The sequence below is a fragment of the Arachis ipaensis genome, chromosome B05 (genome assembly GCF_000816755.2).
Source record: "Arachis ipaensis cultivar K30076 chromosome B05, Araip1.1, whole genome shotgun sequence".
Taxonomy (NCBI): Eukaryota; Viridiplantae; Streptophyta; class Magnoliopsida; order Fabales; family Fabaceae; genus Arachis; species Arachis ipaensis.
Window position 1 is genome coordinate 43,682,030 of NC_029789.2, and position 19,584 is coordinate 43,701,613.

The 19,584-nt window shown below is 40.3% G+C and overlaps 1 protein-coding gene across 12 annotated transcripts; it reads right to left on the minus strand.

The window, feature by feature from the left end:
• On the minus strand, window positions 1,014-9,321 carry LOC107643612 (calcium-transporting ATPase 10, plasma membrane-type-like). 12 transcript variants are annotated; one of them, XR_002362869.1, is made up of 14 exons: window positions 9,108-9,317; window positions 5,362-5,478; window positions 5,237-5,279; window positions 4,144-4,253; window positions 3,932-4,063; window positions 3,733-3,821; window positions 3,301-3,370; window positions 2,963-3,108; window positions 2,798-2,875; window positions 2,639-2,710; window positions 2,168-2,222; window positions 1,932-2,076; window positions 1,392-1,431; window positions 1,014-1,314 (listed from the first exon to the last, which is right to left on the minus strand). XR_002362869.1 is itself a non-coding variant. In XM_021123711.1 (7 exons), the coding sequence occupies exons 1-6, from the start codon at window positions 9,243-9,245 to the stop codon at window positions 3,741-3,743; spliced, it is 621 nt and encodes a 206-aa protein (XP_020979370.1). In that variant the 5' UTR covers window positions 9,246-9,321; the 3' UTR covers window positions 1,014-1,314; window positions 3,733-3,740. The 12 variants fall into 12 exon arrangements, 1 of the variants encoding a protein (XP_020979370.1); XR_002362868.1 differs by lacking the exons at window positions 1,014-1,314; window positions 1,392-1,431 and adding an exon at window positions 1,559-1,824 and having other exon boundaries at window positions 9,108-9,316; XR_002362867.1 differs by lacking the exons at window positions 1,014-1,314; window positions 1,392-1,431 and having other exon boundaries at window positions 1,559-2,076; window positions 2,168-2,247; window positions 9,108-9,316.

Below are 19,584 nucleotides of genomic sequence, written 5' to 3' on the forward strand. Positions count from 1 at the left end.
ACTCTGAAAAACACTAGAAAACCCTAAAAAACTCTGAAAAATCCTAGAAGATCCTAAAAAACCCTAGAACCATAAAAAATCCCAAAAATCCTAGAAAACTTTAAAAAACTCTAGAAAACCCTAGAAAATCCTAAAAAAAAGAATTTTTAGAGTTTTTTAAGATTTTTTAGAAGATTTAGGTTTTTCTAGAATTTTTTAAAGTTTTCTAGGATTTTTATGATTTTCTATGATTTTTATGGTTTTCTAGAATTTTTATGATTTTTTTATGGTTCTCTAGGGATTTTAGGGTTTTCTAAGATTTTTACGATTTTCTAAGGTTTTTAGGGTGTTTTATGTATTTCTAAGATTTTCTAGAGTTTTTTAGGATTTTCTAGGATTTTTTAAGATTTTCAGGGTTTTCTATAGTTTTTTTAAGTTTTCTAGGATTTTGATGATTTTCTAGAGTTTTTAAGATTTTCTAATGTTTTTCAAGATTTTTTTTTGTTTTTAGGGTTTTCTACCTTTTTTGGATTTTTTTAGGATTTTAGGGTTTTTTTTATGATTTTTAAGGTTTTCTAGAATTTTTAGGAATTTTTAGGATTTTCTAGGATTTTTTTAGAATTTTTTAAAGTTCTCTAGGAATTTTACTGTTTTCTAGGATTCTTAGGATTTTCTAGGATTTTTATGGTGTTTACTAGGGTTTTCTACAGTTTTTTGGATTTTTAGGGTGTTTTTTTTATTTTCTAGGATTTTTAAAGTTTTCTTGAATTTTCTAGAGTTTTTTTTTTAATTTTCTATGATTTTTATGCTTTTTTAGGACTTTTTAGGGTATTCTGAATTTTTAGGATTTTTTTTTGAAGGATTTTTTAGAGTTTTGTAAGATTTTTAGGGTTTTTAGGATTTTTTAGGATTTTCTATAATTTTTTAAAATTTTCTAAAATTTTTATGATTTTCTAAGAATTTTAAGATTTTCTAGAATTTTTAGAATTTTTTAGAAGTTTCTAATTTTTTTTAGAATTTTTTAGCGTTTTCACTTTTCACAGCTAAAATAGCACTAGTGAGAATATTGATAAGTCCGGTATGTCAAAATCCATGTGAAGTGTGCAGACGAAGGTTTTAAAACCCCACCAAGCATGTATTTGATTGCTGAACCACTAAAACAGAAACAGCTTGAAGTGTGATCTCCAGAAAATTTATGAAAATTGCCTAAAACCAGAATCCAATGAAAATTCAAATGATACATCCCAACATAGGATTCATGGTCAACGTGCCAGTCTTATCACTGCAAATGGTTGTTACAGAGCCCATTGTCTCACAAGCGGAAAGCCTCCTCACCTGCAATTCGATGCTTCAGATTTAACAGAGATTCACATGTATGTCAATATCCAATCAAAGAACAAACACCGACATACAGCTTTATCCGCCATCATTTTCCTCATTGAGTAGGCCAGTCTATAACATAGTCAAGAAATGATGCGTAAGAGATAAGGAAAAATAATATATAATATTCCAAAGAGCAAATTAACAAATACTAGGTACGGATAAATCTTTATCTTTTATCAAAAAATACAGCCAGTACTTCAAAAAAAAATTTAAAGGGATCAAAATTATAAAATATAATGAGATACAAGCATAACAGCAAAATTTTACCACCACATTTTCTGGCACCAACAGTAACACATCATTCAGACTATACAATATAAACTGTTCCTTCTGTTTTTAACTAAAAAAGGTCAGCTAAAACCAAGACTAAGCAACAGAATGAAGTAAAAGTACTAGGTCAGAGGGAATTAAGGTAACTGCTAACGGGAGCCCTTCTGGTACTGCAACCACTACAATAGTGACCTAAATATTCAATGGTTACAATCATACTATATAAAATATAGACAAAAGTATGTTGGATTGCATCATCATGACTTCTCCCACAATTTAGACTTCATCAAGGCACATACCGCAACAGTTACTATCTTAATTGCCCCGTCAATAGCATCACCAACTGTAGTCTTAATTGCCCCGTCAATAGCATCACCAACTTTAGTCTTCCCTGCTTTAAATTGAACATTGCCACTTGCATCTCTGGTATTGCCGGAGAAAAATCTGCTAAAAATTAATCTTGTCAGAGGCATGCATAATAAAAGCTATTATCACAAGAAAACAAATGGAAAACCATAAACCAATATCTAATGACCTGGCCAGTAGCACAATCAGAACAATAAACCAGTATTAACACCAACACCAGTTACCTAGAAAAATATTAACCAATAAAATCTGAAACCAACAAATTACATGATCAACCAATATAGAATATTTGGGAAAACTACAAAATATATATAAGAAATTTAATGCAGAGGTTTCAAAAAAATAAATATAAACAAGTTCGGAACAGGTCAGTATACATTTTCCAGCATCCGATTTCTTTGTCTCAATCCCAAGAAAAATACTTCAAAATGAGAATAAAAACAAAAGTTCAATACTGACCAGAAGGAATAAAAAGAAAAGAAGAGGTTTAGTGTTTAGGGAGAGAGGAGGAGAATACACACACACTCTTACCAAAATGGTTTAAATGAATAAATCCAATTAGGAAGCATTCCACCACCTATTAACAAGATAAAAACTACAAAAAACGAAAAAGTAAATGAAAAGCAAGTCTATATATTACCAGCATAGTACCACTGCCATCTGCAACTTTACACCCAGACATCAAAAAAGGGTCCTTAGAATCTTTATGGACCTGGAGGCAAAATGATTATATGAGGAGAAAATGTTAAATGTTTTATTATTTGATTTCCCCATTAGACAGAAATAAATAAACACTTACAATTTTGCTCTCCCCAGTCATACTTGATTCATCAATTGCAAGAGAGTGACCAGTGATCAAAATTCCATCAGCAGGGACCTAAAAAGAGCATATCATAACTCAATCACAAAAAGTAAAGGCAATCATCAGGAAAGTTTAAAATTAAGGAACAAAAAAGGCTTGTACCTGGTTACCAATATTGAGGGGTATAACACACCAAAAAATAAAAGAAAAAAAAAAACGAAACACGAGAACACAAACCTCCAAATGGATATTTCTCTTCTCTTCATTCAGGTTCCGAAACTGAAGAGACTGCTTATAGTCACTTATAGCTACAAAGCCAGGAGAAAATAATTAATGAAATGAGCAAGATGAAGGGAAAATTACTATATGTTTAATTATTCTAATAACCTCCACAATAAAAGATGAAGTGGACCATGAACGTCTGTAAATTGTGGATAAGAGTCCAAACATTTAATTAAAGCTATACGCGTTGCTCTCCGTACAAAGACAAAATTATATACCTGTGACAACAATGACAAGAATAACTGCAAAAGCAATGCTTCCCCCATCATACCATCCATCCTCAATACCCTGAAACAGAAAAGTAGCTCTGCTGAAGGCTAAATCAAGATAGACCATGATATGCACCAGTATACTCTGAGAGTAAGGGAGGGATTGAAAGTAGCTCTGAACAGGCTACTAACAGTTGTATTATTTACATAATATAAAACTACCAAGAAGCAAGAAGAACAACGAAACGAGAGAAGAAAAACTCAAATTTCCAGTCAAAGTCAGCAAGACTGAGCTGGTAATAAAAGGAAGTATGTGAAGACCAGAATAAATATTTAAGTATAATATTTGCATGCAGATAGAGGGAAAAAACAGGCCAAGTTACAGTGTCAATCCCCACACTAAACAAATTATTGCATCATAATTTTGCCACCAAAGCTCACCTCAGATTTTATCCCAATGCCAATGAAGCCGCTGCAGCTACCATTAAAATAATCAAAGTCAGATCCTTGCAAGCATCCCACATAAACATCTGTAGAAGGAAACCGAAACAAATAGGTCACTACAATATCACTCGGCCAATAACATCGGATACTACAGAAGCATTAAGGATCCAATGGTTCATAATGCGCTAAAATTTACCCAGAAACTTCTTCCTTTCTTTCGAGGATAATCATTGGAACCAAATGCATTCCTTCGTTTTCGTAAGTCAGCATCATCACCATGAATCCCCTTCTCTAAATTGGTTTTCAACAAATTTAATATCCCAGCAACCTGATAGTGATTCAGAACAAAAAAGAGTGATCAACATCATTACAAAGTTGAGAGAGAAGGAAGGTCCACAGCAGTGTTACCCCTCCATATTGCTGAAGAGCAACGGTATCATGCTCCCTTGAAACTGAAGCAAGTTGCTCTTGTCCAATTGGAAATTCACCAGCAGAGGCCGCAGGAGGCTTTGTGGTTTCTACCAGTAATTAAAATGCATTCATCATCGATAAATGTCCAACCACATCATATCAGATGAAAATAAAATACAGCTTGGAACTACCCAGAAATAGTTATATAAATCCTTCAAACATTGAATTGCACTAGTGGATTACTCGGCACTAATCTATCCTTTATTCAATGTGTAAAATAGTAACAAATGTGAGATTAGTTGAGGTAGTATGTTGGCATTAATACAAATGATTTTGGGTTCAAGTCTTTGAGAACGGGAAAAAAAAAAATTTATATTCCATTAAATCATTGGACACCAAAAAGGGGATTTCCCTTAATATATTGTATAGGTTTTTCAAGAATAAGAAGGGAGGTAGTTCACAGAACAAAAATTGGACACCAAAAAATAAAAAATCCCCTTTTTCCCATTTATTTATTAAACATGCATAATTAGTCAAGATGGTGACTATTTTACACTCTAAGATCTCAAGTTTTAAGTTTTGAGATACCCAAAAAATATATTTTTTCATGGAGACATATACTACAAAGGGTATCGCGCGCGTGCCCACAGGGTTTTGTTTAAGATGGTGACTATTTTACACTCTAAGATCTCAAGTTTTAAGTTTTGAGATACCCAAAAAATATATTTTTTCATGGAGACATATACTACAAAGGGTATCGCGCGCGTGCCCACAGGGTTGGGGGGCATCAAACCCCTCCCGATATAACTTGATTAAAAGGTTTTGGGTTCAAATCTTTGATATAACAAAAAAAAATGTTTAATAGGTTATATATAATGAAGGGTATTTTAGGGTAAAAATTGGACATCAACCCTTCTCATATTAACATTAACATTAATAAATTGAAAACAAACATTTAGCCAAAAAAATTCAAGTCCAAGATGATGATCATGACAGGAACTTTCATCCAGATGATTATTTATTTGTAAGTATTGGGAAACACCATACTTAAGTATCCAAAAATAACAATGAGCATGATCTGATTACTCACCAATCACTTGACCATCCCCGGCTGTTTTGAAAAGATATGCTGCCTCGAAGGCCAAAATGCCTATTCAGTACACTTAAATTTTTGTAACACCAAAATGATAGACATTCCAGTTGAAGGAAGCATACCCTAATGGCTTGTGCATGAGCTCTAATCTTTCTCAATATTTGTGTCTTCTCTTCTTGTTTTTTCAAGTCCAAGGTGTAACGAAATCGACGAGAAGCATTAAGCACCAGTGCTGCTTGCTAAAGATAAATAAAATATAAAAAAAAAGGATTTCTCCTCTCATTATTTAAGAAAAAGTCACCTCCCAAGTAACACACACACACAGCTCAAGAATGACAAAGAAACTTAGTCAAATACTTTTGCTCAATATAATACTAAGAAAAACAACACTCCATCAGATAGAATAAACAAAAATGAGAAGAAATTCGTTATAATTCCTCAAGCAAATTTTGAGAGCAGAAGTTTGCATTACTTGTGCTCCTTTGAATCTCATACAAGTCAAACTCATCATGAACAGCAACAACAATGAAGTCTTGTCCTAATCAGGCGAAAGTGCTCGATCATGAATCATATTCAGTTATTCGCATTTAAGCATTAAGTCAAGTTTCCCTTTCTTTTTAGTAACTTCACCTATGATTCTTCTTCTAAGTCTTCCTCTACCTATGGTTACTAAACTACCCTTCGTTTCATTTACTCTCTCCTTACTTGGGCATCTACAGTCTTCTCCGTTCGAGCCTTTAAAAGTCTAGGTTTCTTTTAATAACTTCACCTGGAAAAGGGTAAAATAGCCCGTCTCAAGCCTGGATAAAGGTAGACCTTTGTATTAGACAGTCAACGGCCAATATAAAATGTTGTCAAACCTTATAAAATAGATCCAAAATGGGACGAACGAAACTGATATGTTTAATTTTATCTTGACTCTTCAAATTAATGGCAGAAGTCAAAATATCTACCGGGAGCAAACTCTCGCAATTGAAGCATTACTCAAAAATAGAAGAATCCAAATATACTACATTCTCAAAAAGGTATGTGGCAGTAGCCAATATTACAACCATCTTACTACAGAGTAATTGACACATCAGTCTTTCACAACAGACTCTGTGTTTTTTTTTTTTTCATTTAAAACACATGGAGCAGAAAACAAAACTAATTCTTGAAACCAAATAAGACGTAGGAGTGGGATTGAACAGGGAATTTTTTGTTTAAGTTTATAAGAACATGAGATGTATACAAGTATAATTATAGAAAGGAACATTAATATATATTTAATTTATGATCAAAATAATTTAATTCTCCCACACACTAAAAGAAACACAATAAATAAATTTAATAGTAAGATATATAAAAATTATATTTGAACATATGTTAGACTAAATATACTTATACAACAAAATTAAATATTTGAACATAAAGCTGAAAAGGTAAAGGTGGCTGGATGATATGGTGTAGTCTATTTTGAAGTGCCTCGAGTATAAAAGGAATACTTAGCTTTAAAATTTTTTTTCAATTTTTCATGAGAAAGAATATAAATAGAATAGTTGGAATATGACAACCGCGGGCATCCAGAGGCTACAAGTCGCATGCACGCTTGTCATCTTCAAGCCCCACTTTCAAATTACAACAGCTACTTCAACCAGAAATCAAATTCAGTTTCACATAGTTAAATAGTTACTCCCTTCCAATAATGTCAGAATATCTCCAAGCATTTAAAGAACTCTTATCCTCACAAACATCCCTTTCAATAATGGGTTATTTCCTTCATACAGATTGAGAGAACAATTCTTTCTTTCTCCTCACTTCTCTTCTAGGGTTCACATTGCTGTACTGAAACAAACAACAACAGAAACAAAGCCTCATCCCAGTAGGTGGGGTTGGCTACATGGATCAAACGACGCAATTGCGCCCCATCATGAAACAACATCCTAATTTCAAATTCCGTTCTTGCCTTTTCCAGCCCCAAATTACATCAAAGCACTTATCGTTATCATTCAAATTTTGAAGATAAATCTTGCTGTACTCTTTTTTCCATTTACATCCTGCAGGAAGCACCCATGAAATCCAGCAACTACTTCGTAATTAGAATACAAATCTATTAAAGCCATAACCGAATCCTTAACCCTGAAGTTGTCTTCTTTAACCTCCAATAATCAACTCGAGAAAAGAAAATGGCTGTTCCATGGAACGTGAAAACTTTCGAATGACAGCGTAGAAATCAAATCCTAGAAGGGCTGGATCCTCTCTTGTCTGTTTCTGATATGTAAAGCACATCATTCAAAAAGTTACTTTACACAAAAAATAAGGCTTAGATCTCACTGAAGATTCCAACTGATGCATTATCCTCACTTCCCATTGAACAATAGTTCCATTCAGTCAATCGCTTCATTTCCAATCACAACTCGGTCAACATAGAGACAGGAACCCTAACCCTACACCTCATATTATGATAAAACTAGGAATGAATGCAACCCAATCTACCACTCAACTTTTCTCCTCCGCCAGGATACAACTCAAAGGCTCCCAAAAGTGGCCTCATAAGCCTGAGATTAAACCTAACAAGCTCTTCTCCAGAAGGATCAGAAGCTGAGAATTATTGTGCCACTGTTGGGGAGAATCTCTGCAGTATGTTCTGATGCATTTCATTTAGCTTTTTACACACAGAGAATGAATTGTTGATTCTGTTAGGTTATTTTGCATCTAACCCACACTGGAAACTAAAATGTTTCCTTTCCTACAAATAAGTGCAAACTCTACAGAAACCACACGCTGACTGAAATTTTCCCTCTAAATCTATCTCACACTATATCGCTACAAACTTTCCTCATTGAGAGAGTCCAATAATACTATGTTATTGACACGTACTTCATTTTGTGAGTGTACAAGGCTCCAGCTTAGAGGATCCAAATTCTGCAGATATACGTGTTTAATATACAATATCCCCGAAACATAACTTGAAACTAATCACCACTAAATTTAGTGTAATCCACCACAGTGTTGATACTCAGTTTTCTCCATCACACGAAAATCATATCAGACCAATTATTCCTCTAGCCCTACACTTATAATTAGGAATAATCAGTACTCCCATTAACCCTAAATTCAACTAAAATATAGCAAATGACAACACTAACCAGTAAGAACAGCGGGCAACGAACAATACCAAAACAGATATAAACATATATATAGATATACCGAAGGAAACATTAATAAACCGAAAACTTAAATATAAAAAAAGGATAACACTGTGCAAGATTGTGTGTGTAGAAGAAGAGAAAAAGTTGCTCACTCCCTACGCTAATAAAAGAATCGTATCCTTTTTTTATTTTTTCTAACGCGCAAAACCTATCTTTGGAAAATACGCAGTGTTTTTTCTTCTTTTGTTCTCGAAATGAGACTCACTAATTGATTCGAATTTCAAAATTCAAAGTCCATCTCAAAACATTAACTCTCAGTCTACCCAGCTATCTCACTTTTCTACTGTAGTATCAGATAAATAAATAAATAAAAAATAATTAATTATAGGAAACTTCACTCGCTATTTCGTTTTCGTGTTTCCTGGATTTAGTTGTACGGCACTACAACGTATAAAATGAAATTTAAAATAAAAAATAAATTATCAATTTAGTCCCGGAAAATAAACGATGACTTTCACAATTTAGCCACGAAAACATTTTCAGTGAAATATTCCAACAATTTTGAACAGTAAAAAGAGACATTCTGCGACAAAATATCTTTTATGATTAAATTAATAGTTTACTCTAAAAAGATTACCCTTCTTTTGTTCGTATATTATAAATATCCAATTGGTTAATATCCCTGGGTTGAGGGGAAGAAGAAAGAGAGAGAGAAAGAAATAAGAATAGAGGCATACCGGATAAAAAAGACAAGGTAGCTTGTGTTGCCTTTTATTGTTTATGGGGTTTGTAACTGTGGCACTCTTGTTTCTTCTTTCTTGCTCGTCTTCCTTCTTCAGTATAACACCTGAAAGAACTTCATAGAAAAGAGGCATGCATAACTCATGAGATGAGGACCCAGCACCCTGTTTTAGATAACCGCCACCGCCTAAATTTAATTACGTTTATTAGATGATGATGATATAGAAATACCATACATTCACATTAAGCAATGTAACGTGCATCTGATCACAATTCTTTTTCTTTAATTATTAATTTTTATTATTCTTAGAACCCTCTTTAAGAATTTATAAATAAACATCTACTTTTACTTAATATACTAAAATTGAATTTTTTTTCTAATTTATGCTATAAATACACTGACACCATTCAGGTATCTCTAAGTTCCAATACTCTCTAACCTGCTTACACTCTTGCTAACTTAGGCATCGGAGTGTCTTCGCAGGTACCACCCCCCATTCTTTCACACGCACAAGTCGGACGGAGGAGCACCGAGTAGCAAATCCACTCGAAAGCCACCTCCTTCATACGTTTGGGCCAACCAACGCCATCCAGCCCATTAATATCCGGTTACCCACCGTAACATTGGCGCCGTTGCCGGGGACCCGAGAGATCAACCAGTAATGGCGGATAGATCCCCTGAAGAGGGTCATGTGGAGACGGATTCTGAGCAAGAGAATCTGAACACTGGAAACAATGAGGCAGACCAGACCCTTCACCAGGAAGCCAATGATCAACACAGGGAAGGCACCTCCGGAATAAAAAATCCGAAGGTAAATTCCTCAGAGGGGCGCGAATCAGAAAAAGAAGGACCATCCCACGCAATTGAGCTCATGGGATTAGTCCACAGTCGCCTCGAGCAGCTAGAACAGGAACGGGAACGACAAAAGGAAACCGAAAAGAACCTAAAAGAGGAAATGGAGCGACAAAAAGAGTTAGAAAGAAAACTCTTAAAGTTAGAATCCTCCCTCAAAGGTCAGAACTCCCACGACGGTAGAGAAGATTCGCCCTTAGGGGAGAAAGATCCTTTTAGCGAGGACATAATGAGGGCAAAAGTTCCGAGAAACTTTAGAAGCCCCGATATGGACCTCTACGACGGAACCACTGATCCAAAGCATCATCTGAGCAACTTTAAAAGTCGGATGTATCTGGCTGACGCTTCTGACGCTACGAGATGCAAAGCCTTTCCGACGACTTTGTCAAAAGCAACAATGAAGTGGTTCGACAGTCTCCCCCCGAGATCTATCACCAGCTTCGAAGACCTCTCAAGGAAGTTCTTGATGAGGTTCTCCATCCAGAAAGACAAAGTAAAACATGCACCAAGTCTCCTGGGAATAAAACAGGAGGTCGGGGAGTCCTTACGGGCCTATATGGAAAGGTTCAACAAAGCATGTTTGGAGATTCAAGACCTGCCTACCGAGGCAGTCATCATGAGGTTTGTCAATGGTCTTAGAGAAGGTCCCTTCTCACAGTCCATATCAAAAAGACACCCCGCCTCTTTAAGTGATGTACAGGAAAGAGCTGAAAAGTACATCAACATGGAAGAAAATGCTAGGCTAAGAGACCCGAGTTAGCGACCTGGTCACCCTCCCTCAACGAAAGAGAGGGAGAGGGAAGCTAAGAAGAAGGAAGAACTCGGCCTTGATAGGCCAAGAAAATATCACTCTTATAGACCAGGAAAAAACATCATTCATCACGCCCAGAGCTAACTTTTGCTACGTGATCATGCCATTTGGATTGAAAAATGCAGGGGCCACATATTAGATGCTGATGAATAAGGTGTTTGCCCCTCACCTAGGGAGCTTAATGGAAGTGTACGTCGACGATATGCTGGGAAAGACCAAGAAAATAGTCGACCTCTTGTCTGACCTTTCACAAGTCTTTGACACCATAAGGTTGCACGGGATGAGACTAAATCCTGCAAAGTGCGCCTTCGCGGTGGAGGCAGAAAAATTTCTAGGATTCATGCTAACACAAAGAGGAATCGAAGCCAATCCCGACAAGTGTAGAGCTATCCTGGAAATGAAAAACCCGACTTGTTTGAGAGAGGTCCAACAGCTGAATGGCCGGCTAGCAGCTCTCTCCAGATTTTTGGCAGGATCAGCACTAAGATCCCTTCCACTGTTCTCCCTGCTGAGAAAGGGACACCAGTTTGAATGGACTCCTGAATGTGAGGAGGCGTTCCAGGAGTTCAAAAAGTTTTTGAGCCAGCCTCCTATTTTGACCCGACCTATGGCTGGAGAAGACCTTGTACTATACTTATCTGTAGCAGACAAGGCCATCTCATCCGCCCTGATAAGAGAAGACAAGGCCGGTCAGCACCCAGTATACTTCATCAGTAAAGTTCTGCAAGGCCCTGAGCTAAGGTACCATAAACTAGAGAAGTTTGCCTACTCCTTAGTAGTAGCCTCAAGAAGGCTACGGCCTTACTTTCAAGCTCACACAATAAGAGTCCGCACGAACCAACCCATGAAGCAAATCCTCCAAAAGACGGATGTTGCAGGAAGAATGGTTCAATGGGCAATAGAGCTCTCCGAGTTCGACTTGAAGTACGAAACTCGGACGACGATTAAAGCCCAGTGCCTCGCCGACTTCATTGCAGAATATGTAGGAGATCAAAGAGGATAAACCAACTACATGGGAACTCTATGTAGATGGATCCTCCAACAAAACAGGAAGCGGCGCAGGCATAATATTGGTAGACGAAAGGGGAACCCAGATAGAGGTTTCCCTCAAGTTTGAATTCCCAGCTTCCAATAATCAGGCAGAATATGAAGCCTTGATTGCAGGATTGAAGCTGGCAGAAGAAGTCGGTGCTACGAAGGTGATGATATACAGTGACTCTCAAGTGGTGACCTCCCAAATAAGTGGAGAGTATCAGGCAAAAGACCCAAATATGAAGAGATACTTGGAAAAAACTCTGGAACACCTTGGGAGCTTTGCAGAAACCAAGGTCACGCACATAACTCGGGACCTAAATAGCAGAGCAGACGCCCTATCCAAGTTAGCAAGTACCAAGCCAGAAGGAAATAACAGAAGCCTGATCCAAGAAACTCTCTAGGAACCCTCAGTGGTAAAAATAGAAGACAAACAAGAAGTCTTCGAAATGGTCGGATTGAACCTCGGATGGATGAACCCCTTAGTCGAATTTCTGAAATTCGACATCCTCCCCAAAGAGGAAAAAGAGGCAAAGAAAATTCGAAGGGAAGCCCAACACTATACCTTGGTGAAAAATATTCTCTATAGAAGGGGGATATCAACACCATTGTTAAAGTGTGTACCGACCTCAAGAACCACTGAGGTATTAGAGGAGGTACATAGTGGAATCTGCGGGAACCATCTCGGAGCAAGATCATTAGCCAGAAAGGTGATCCGAGCTGGATTCTACTGGCCAACCTTGCAGAAAGATGCCACAGACTTTGTGAAAAAGTGCCAACCATGTCAAATGCATGCAAATTTCCACGTGGCCCCCCCAGAGGAGCTCATTAGTATCACCTCTCCATGGCCCTTTGCAAAATGGAGAATGGATTTGTTAGGTCCTTTTCCCCAGGCGCCAGGACAAGTCAAGTACCTAATAGTGGGAATAGATTATTTCACAAAGTGGATAGAAGCAGAACCACTGGCCACCATCATTGCACAAAGAAGTCGGAGGTTCCTCTACAAAAATATAATCACAAGGTATGGGATACCTTATTCCATTACCACAGATAACGGAACCCAGTTCACCGACTCCACCTTTAGAAGCCTAGTAGCCAGTATGAACATCAAACACCAGTTCACCTCAGTGGAACACCCACAAGCCAATGGGCAAGCCGAGGCAGCCAACAAAGTCATACTAGCAGGGCTGAAGAAAAGATTACAAGATGCAAAAGGAGCTTGGGCAGAAGAGCTCCCACAAGTACTATGGGCTTACAGAACAACCCCCCAATCCGCCACTGGAGAAACACCCTTCCGACTAGTTTATGGCGTAGAGGCCATGATCCCAATAGAGGTTAATGAGCAAAGTCCAATAGTGATTTTCCACGACGAGATCGGAAATATACAGGGGCACAAAGAAGAGCTCGACTTGCTCCCCGAAGCCCGAGAAGAAGCACAGATAAGAGAAGCAGCGTTGAAGCAAAGGATGACCGCAAGATACAACTGTACAAGTCGGCGTAAAGAGGCTATAGAAGTCGATCATGATAAACTCGGGAGCAGTCCGACTCATAAGTCGGAAAGCGAAGCCGAGTAAAATTAAAATGAATCGCAAAAGTAGCCTAAGTCACGAAAAACTCAATGAAACTGTTCATACCCTGGCCCAATAATAAAGGTCCAGGATCCAAGCAAAGAGGCCCAACCCAAAGGGTTGGCCTTCATCCAGTACCAGCCTTCATCCCAAGAAGTCGGTACTAAACACGACCTGCTCCAAAGAAGTCGGACACGAGGGTTAGCTGGCAGATAACACTCATTCGAATGAGTAACTGCCCCTAGAAACTCTCTAACCACTTCATAGAGCCATATCTTAACCTCCCTAAGATATGGGAACGGTTATCCACCTAAAAAGGTGGCACTACTTCAGCAGTGGTTATTGGTTCACCACTATAAATACACTGACACCATTCAGGTATCTCTAGGTCCCAATATTCTTTAACCTGCTCACACTCTTGCTAACTTAGGCATCGGAGTATCTTCGCAGGTACCACCCCCCATTAACACGCACAAGTCGGACGGAGGAGCACCGAGTAGCAAATCCACTCGAAAGCCACCTCCTTCATACGTTTGGGCCAACCAACGCCATCCAGCCCATTAATCTCCGGTTACCCACCGTAACATTGGCGCCGTTGCCGGGGACCCGAGAGATCAACCAGTAATGGCGGATAGATCCCCTGAAGAGGGTCATGTGGAGACGGATTCTGAGCAAGAGAATCTGAACACTGGAAACAATGAGGCAGACCAGACCCTTCACCAGGAAGCCAATGATCAACACAGGGAAGGTACCTCCGGAATCAAAAACCCGAAGGTAAATTCCTCAGAGGGGCGCGAATCAGAAAAAGAAGGACCATCCACGCAATTGAGCTCATGGGATTAGTCCACAGTCGCCTCGAGCAGCTAGAACAGGAACGGGAACGACAAAAGGAAACCGAAAAGAACCTAAAAGAGGAAATGGAGCGACGAAAAGAGTTAGAAAGAAAACTCTTAAAGTTAGAATCCTCCCTCAAAGGTCAGAACTCCCACGACGGTAGAGAAGATTCGCCCTTAGGGGAGAAAGATCCTTTTAGTGAGGACATAATGAGGGCAAAAGTTTCGAGAAACTTTAGAAGCCCCGATATGGACCTCTACGACGGAACCACTGATCCAAAGCATCATCTGAGCAACTTTAAAAGTCGAATGTATCTGGCTGACGCTTCTGACGCTACGAGATGCAAAGCCTTTCCGACGACTTTGTCAAAAGCAGCAATGAAGTGGTTCGACAGTCTCCCCCCGAGATCTGTCACCAGCTTCGAAGACCTATCAAGGAAGTTCTTGATGAGGTTCTCCATCCAGAAAGACAAAGTAAAACATGCACCAAGTCTCCTGGGAATAAAACAGGAGGTCGGGCAGTCCTTACGGGCCTATAAGAAAATATCACTCTTATACTCCACTGAAAGTTCCTGTAGTGGATGTATACAGAGAAATTTGCAATACCGAAAGGCTGCCCCCTCCCAGGCCCATTAAAAATAAAAGAGGGGGGAGCCGCGGTGATTACTGTGAGTACCATAAGATATATGGGCACTCCACAAATGACTGTTACAACCTTAAAAATGTGATAGAAAAGCTGGCCAGAGAAGGTCGGCTTGACAGATATCTTATAGAAAGGTCGGACAATCATGGAAAAAGAAAGCGAGATGACGTGGATAGAAGAGACCCACCACCACAAACTCCGGAGAGACATATCCATATGATCTCAGGAGGGTTTGCGGGAGGGGGACTCACAAAATCTTCTCATAAAAGACATCTCAAGAGAGTTTACCAGGTCGGAGAGGGGTCATCCGACCTTCCAACCATTTCATTCACAAAGGAAGATGGGCGAGGAATAATCCCTGGGCACGACGACCCAGTAGTAATTACCATGATCCTGGCAAATGCCCATCTCCACAGAACACTAGGAAGCTCAGCGGACATCCTCTTTAAGCCCGCTTTCGACAAACTAGGGTTAGATGAGAAAGAGTTAAGAGCCTACCCCGACACCTTGTACGGATTAGGCGACGCGCCAATAAAGCCACTAGGATTTTTGCCCCTCCACACCACCTTTGGAAAGGGGGAAAAATCAAAGACTCTGAGTATAGACTTCATAGTCATCGACGTGGGGTCGGCCTATAATGCTTTAATCGGCAGAGCTACCCTTAATCGACTCGGAGTGGTGGTATCGACACTCCACCTCTGCATGAAATTTCCGACCTCAGCGGGGATAGCAACGGTGAGGGGAGATCAGAAGTTGGCAAGAAAATGCTACAATGAAAGCCTAAACCTGAGAGGAAAAGGCAAAGAAGTTCACACAATAGAGCTCGGTGGAGCAAGGATTAAAGAAGAGCTGCGACCACGACTCGGAGGAAAAACCGAGGAGATTCAGGTCGGAGAAGAGGAAGGAAAAAACACTCACATAGGAACCAACCTGGGGGAAACCCTAAGACAAGAGTTGACTAAGCTCCTAAGAGATAATTCCGATCTCTTCGCCTGGAAGGCCTCCGACATGCCTGGGAAAGATCCCGAGCTCATGTCCCACAAGCTCTCGGTCTACTCGGGATCTCGACCTGTACAACAAAGAAGACGCAAGCTCGGTCCAGAGCGAGCTCTAATAGTAGAGGAGCAAGTACAAGCGCTCCTAGAAGCCGGTTTCATCAGAGAAGTCAAGTATCCAACATGGCTAGCCAATGTAGTGCTAGTCAAAAAACAAAACGGCAAATGGAGAATGTGCGTCGACTATACCGACTTAAATAAGGCATGTCCCAAGGACCCTTATCCACTACCAAGCATTGACGCCCTAGTAGACTCTAGCTCGGGGTATCAATACTTGTCGTTCATGGACGCCTACTCGGGGTATAACCAAATCCCGATGTATGAACCAGACCAGGAAAAAACATCATTCATCACGCCTAGAGCTAACTTTTGCTACGTGGTCATGCCATTTGGATCGAAAAATGCAGGGGCCACATATCAGAGGCTGATGAATAAGGTGTTTGCCCCTCACCTAGGGAGCTTAATGGAAGTGTACGTCGACGATATGCTGGTAAAGACCAAGAAAGAAGTCGACCTCTTGTCTGACCTTTCACAAGTCTTTGACACCATAAGGTTGCACGGGATGAGACTAAATCCTGCAAAGTGCGCCTTCGCAGTGGAGGCAGGAAAATTTCTAGGATTCATGCAAACACAAAGAGGAATCGAAGCCAATCCCGACAAGTGTAGAGCTATCCTGGAAATGAAAAGCCCGACTTGTTTGAGAGAGGTTCAACAGCTGAATGGCCGGCTAGCAGCTCTCTCCAAATTTTTGGCAGGATCAGCACTAAGATCCCTTCCACTGTTCTCCCTGCTGAGAAAGGGACACCAGTTTGAATGGACTCCTGAATGTGAGGAGGCGTTCCAGGAGTTCAAAAAATTTTTGAGCCAGCCTCCTATTTTGACCCGACCTATGGCTGGAGAAGACCTTGTACTATACTTATCTGTAGCAGACAAGGTCATCTCATCCGCCCTGATAAGAGAAGACAAGGCCGGTCAGCACCCAGTATACTTCATCAGTAAAGTTCTGCAAGGCCCTGAGCTAAGGTACCATAAACTAGAGAAGTTTGCCTACTCCTTAGTAGTAGCCTCACGAAGGCTACGACCTTACTTTCAAGCTCACACAATAAGAGTCCGCACGAACCAACCCATGAAGCAAATCCTCCAAAAGACGGATGTTGCAGGAAGAATGGTTCAATGGGCAATAGAGCTCTCCGAGTTCGACTTGAAGTACGAAACTCGGACGACGATTAAAGCCCAGTGCCTCGCCGACTTCATTGCAGAATATGCAGGAGATCAAGAGGATAAACCAACTACATGGGAACTCTATGTAGATGGATCCTCCAACAAAACAGGAAGCGGCGCAGGCATAATATTGGTAGACGAAAGGGGAACCCAGATAGAGGTTTCCCTCAAGTTTGAATTCCCAGCTTCAAATAATCAGGCAGAATATGAAGCCTTGATTGCAGGATTGAAGCTGGCAGAAGAAGTCGGTGCTACGAAGGTGATGATATACAGTGACTCTCAAGTGGTGACCTCCCAAATAAGTGGAGAGTATCAGGCAAAAGACCCAAATATGAAGAGATACTTGGAAAAAACTCTGGAACACCTTGGGCGCTTTGCAGAAACCGAGGTCACGCATATAACTCGGGACCTAAATAGCAGAGCAGACGCCCTATCCAAGTTAGCAAGTACCAAGCCAGGAGGAAATAACAGAAGCCTGATCCAAGAAACTCTCCAGGAACCCTCAGTGGTAAAAATAGAAGACAAACAAGAAGTCTTCGAAGTGGTCGGATTGAACCTCGGATGGATGAACCCCTTAGTCTAATTTCTGAAATTCGGCATCCTCCCCAAAGAGGAAAAAGAGGCAAAGAAAATTCGAAGGGAAGCCCAACACTATACCTTGGTGAAAAATATTCTCTATAGAAGGGGGATATCAACACCATTGTTAAAGTGTGTACCGACCTCAAGAACCACCGAGGTATTAGAGGAGGTACATAGTGGAATCTGCGGGAACCATCTCGGAGCAAGGTCATTACCCAGAAAGGTGATCCGAGCTGGATTCTACTGGCCAACCTTGCAAAAAGATGCCACAGACTTTGTGAAAAGGTGCCAACCATGTCAAATGCATGCAAATTTCCACGTGGCCCCCCAGAGGAGCTCATTAGTATCACCTCTCCATGGCCCTTTGCAAAATGGGGAATGGATTTGTTAGGTCCTTTTCCCCAGGCGCCAGGACAAGTCAAGTACCTAATAGTGGGAATAGATTATTTCACAAAGTGGATAGAAGCAGAACCACTGGCCACCATCACTGCACAAAGAAGTCGGAGGTTCCTCTACAAAAATATAATCACAAGGTATGGGATACCTTATTCCATTACCACAGATAACGGAACCCAGTTCACCGACTCCACCTTTAGAAGCCTAGTAGCCAGTATGAACATCAAACACCAGTTCACCTCAGTGGAACACCCACAAGCCAATGGGCAAGCCGAGGCAGCCAATAAAGTCATACTAGCAAGACTGAAGAAAAGATTACAAGATGCAAAAGGAGCTTGGGCAGAAGAGCTCTCACAAGTACTATGGGCTTACAGAACAACCCCCCAATCCGCCACTGGAGAAACACCCTTCCGACTAGTTTATGGTGTAGAGGCCATGATCCCAATAGAGGTTAATGAGCAAAGTCCAAGAGTGATTTTCCACGACGAGATCGGAAATATACAGGGGCACAAAGAAGAGCTTGACTTGCTCCCCGAAGCCCGAGAAGAAGCACAGATAAGAGAAGCAGCGTTGAAGCAAAGGATGACTACCAGATACAACAAAAAAGTCATTCGAAGGAGTTTCACCCCAGACGACTTGGTCTTAATCAGAAACGACATTGGAGTCAACAAATCTGGGGAAGGAAAGCTCGCTGAAAATTGGAAAGGACCATACAAGATCAACGAGGTCTTAGGAAAAGGCTATTATAGGGTAACCAACTTTGACGGCAACGAGTTACCAAGATAATGGCATGCTTTTAATATGAAAAGGTACTACAGCTAAAAAGCGAACCCTACTCCCTGATGTACTCTTTTCCTAACTTCATGATTTTTTCCCAAAATTAAAGGGTTTTTTCTGGAGAAGGGTTTTTAACGAGGCATCATAGTAGGGGCTAAGGGAAAATAAATTATCAAAAGCCCTTAGTAGCAATAAGGTACCTATGTTGTAGCTGGCTTGCGCTGCCTTCCTCAAATCCACCTCCATGTTGCATTGGGCTTGCAACTTCCTCCCACTCTCCCGGAGATTATCCCTCTCCTCCCTCAGCTTGGCGACTTCCTCCTTCAACTTCCCCTCATGCTTCTGATATATGAGAAGCCTTCCTTCCAGCTCTTCGACCCTCGAGGTCATCCCTAAAGAGCTGAGAGGGGGCCTTCTCGAGAATATCCAAGAGTTTGCCACAAACCCCCGCCGCCTTCAGGCTCTCCTCAACCAGAGTGGTAAGGTGGCGCCGAACAGAAACATCATCCATGTTTATGCAAACGTTGGGATAGATGTTCTTTCGGACGAATGCAAGAGCATCCGCCTTCGCCTCACCAGAAGAGCCAGCCTCTAAGGTCTTGCGCTTTTTATTATCTGGTTCAGAAGAAGGTCGAGCAGGGGGGGTGGCTGAGAGAAAGTTGAAGAAGAAATTACAATGGGCTGAGAGGGAGTCCCAACATTCCG

Coding starts and splice junctions, on each gene's coding strand:
- LOC107643612 (XM_021123711.1), bottom strand. CDS start 9,245: ATGCCTCTTTTCTATGAAGTTCTTTCAGGTGTTATACTGAAGAAGGAA. Junction 5,280..5,361: donor CTCATGCACAAGCCATTAGG/GTATGCTTCCTT, acceptor TTGGCCTTCGAG/GCAGCATATCTTTTCAAAAC. Junction 4,064..4,143: donor CTCTTCAGCAATATGGAGGG/GTAACACTGCTG, acceptor AATCACTATCAG/GTTGCTGGGATATTAAATTT.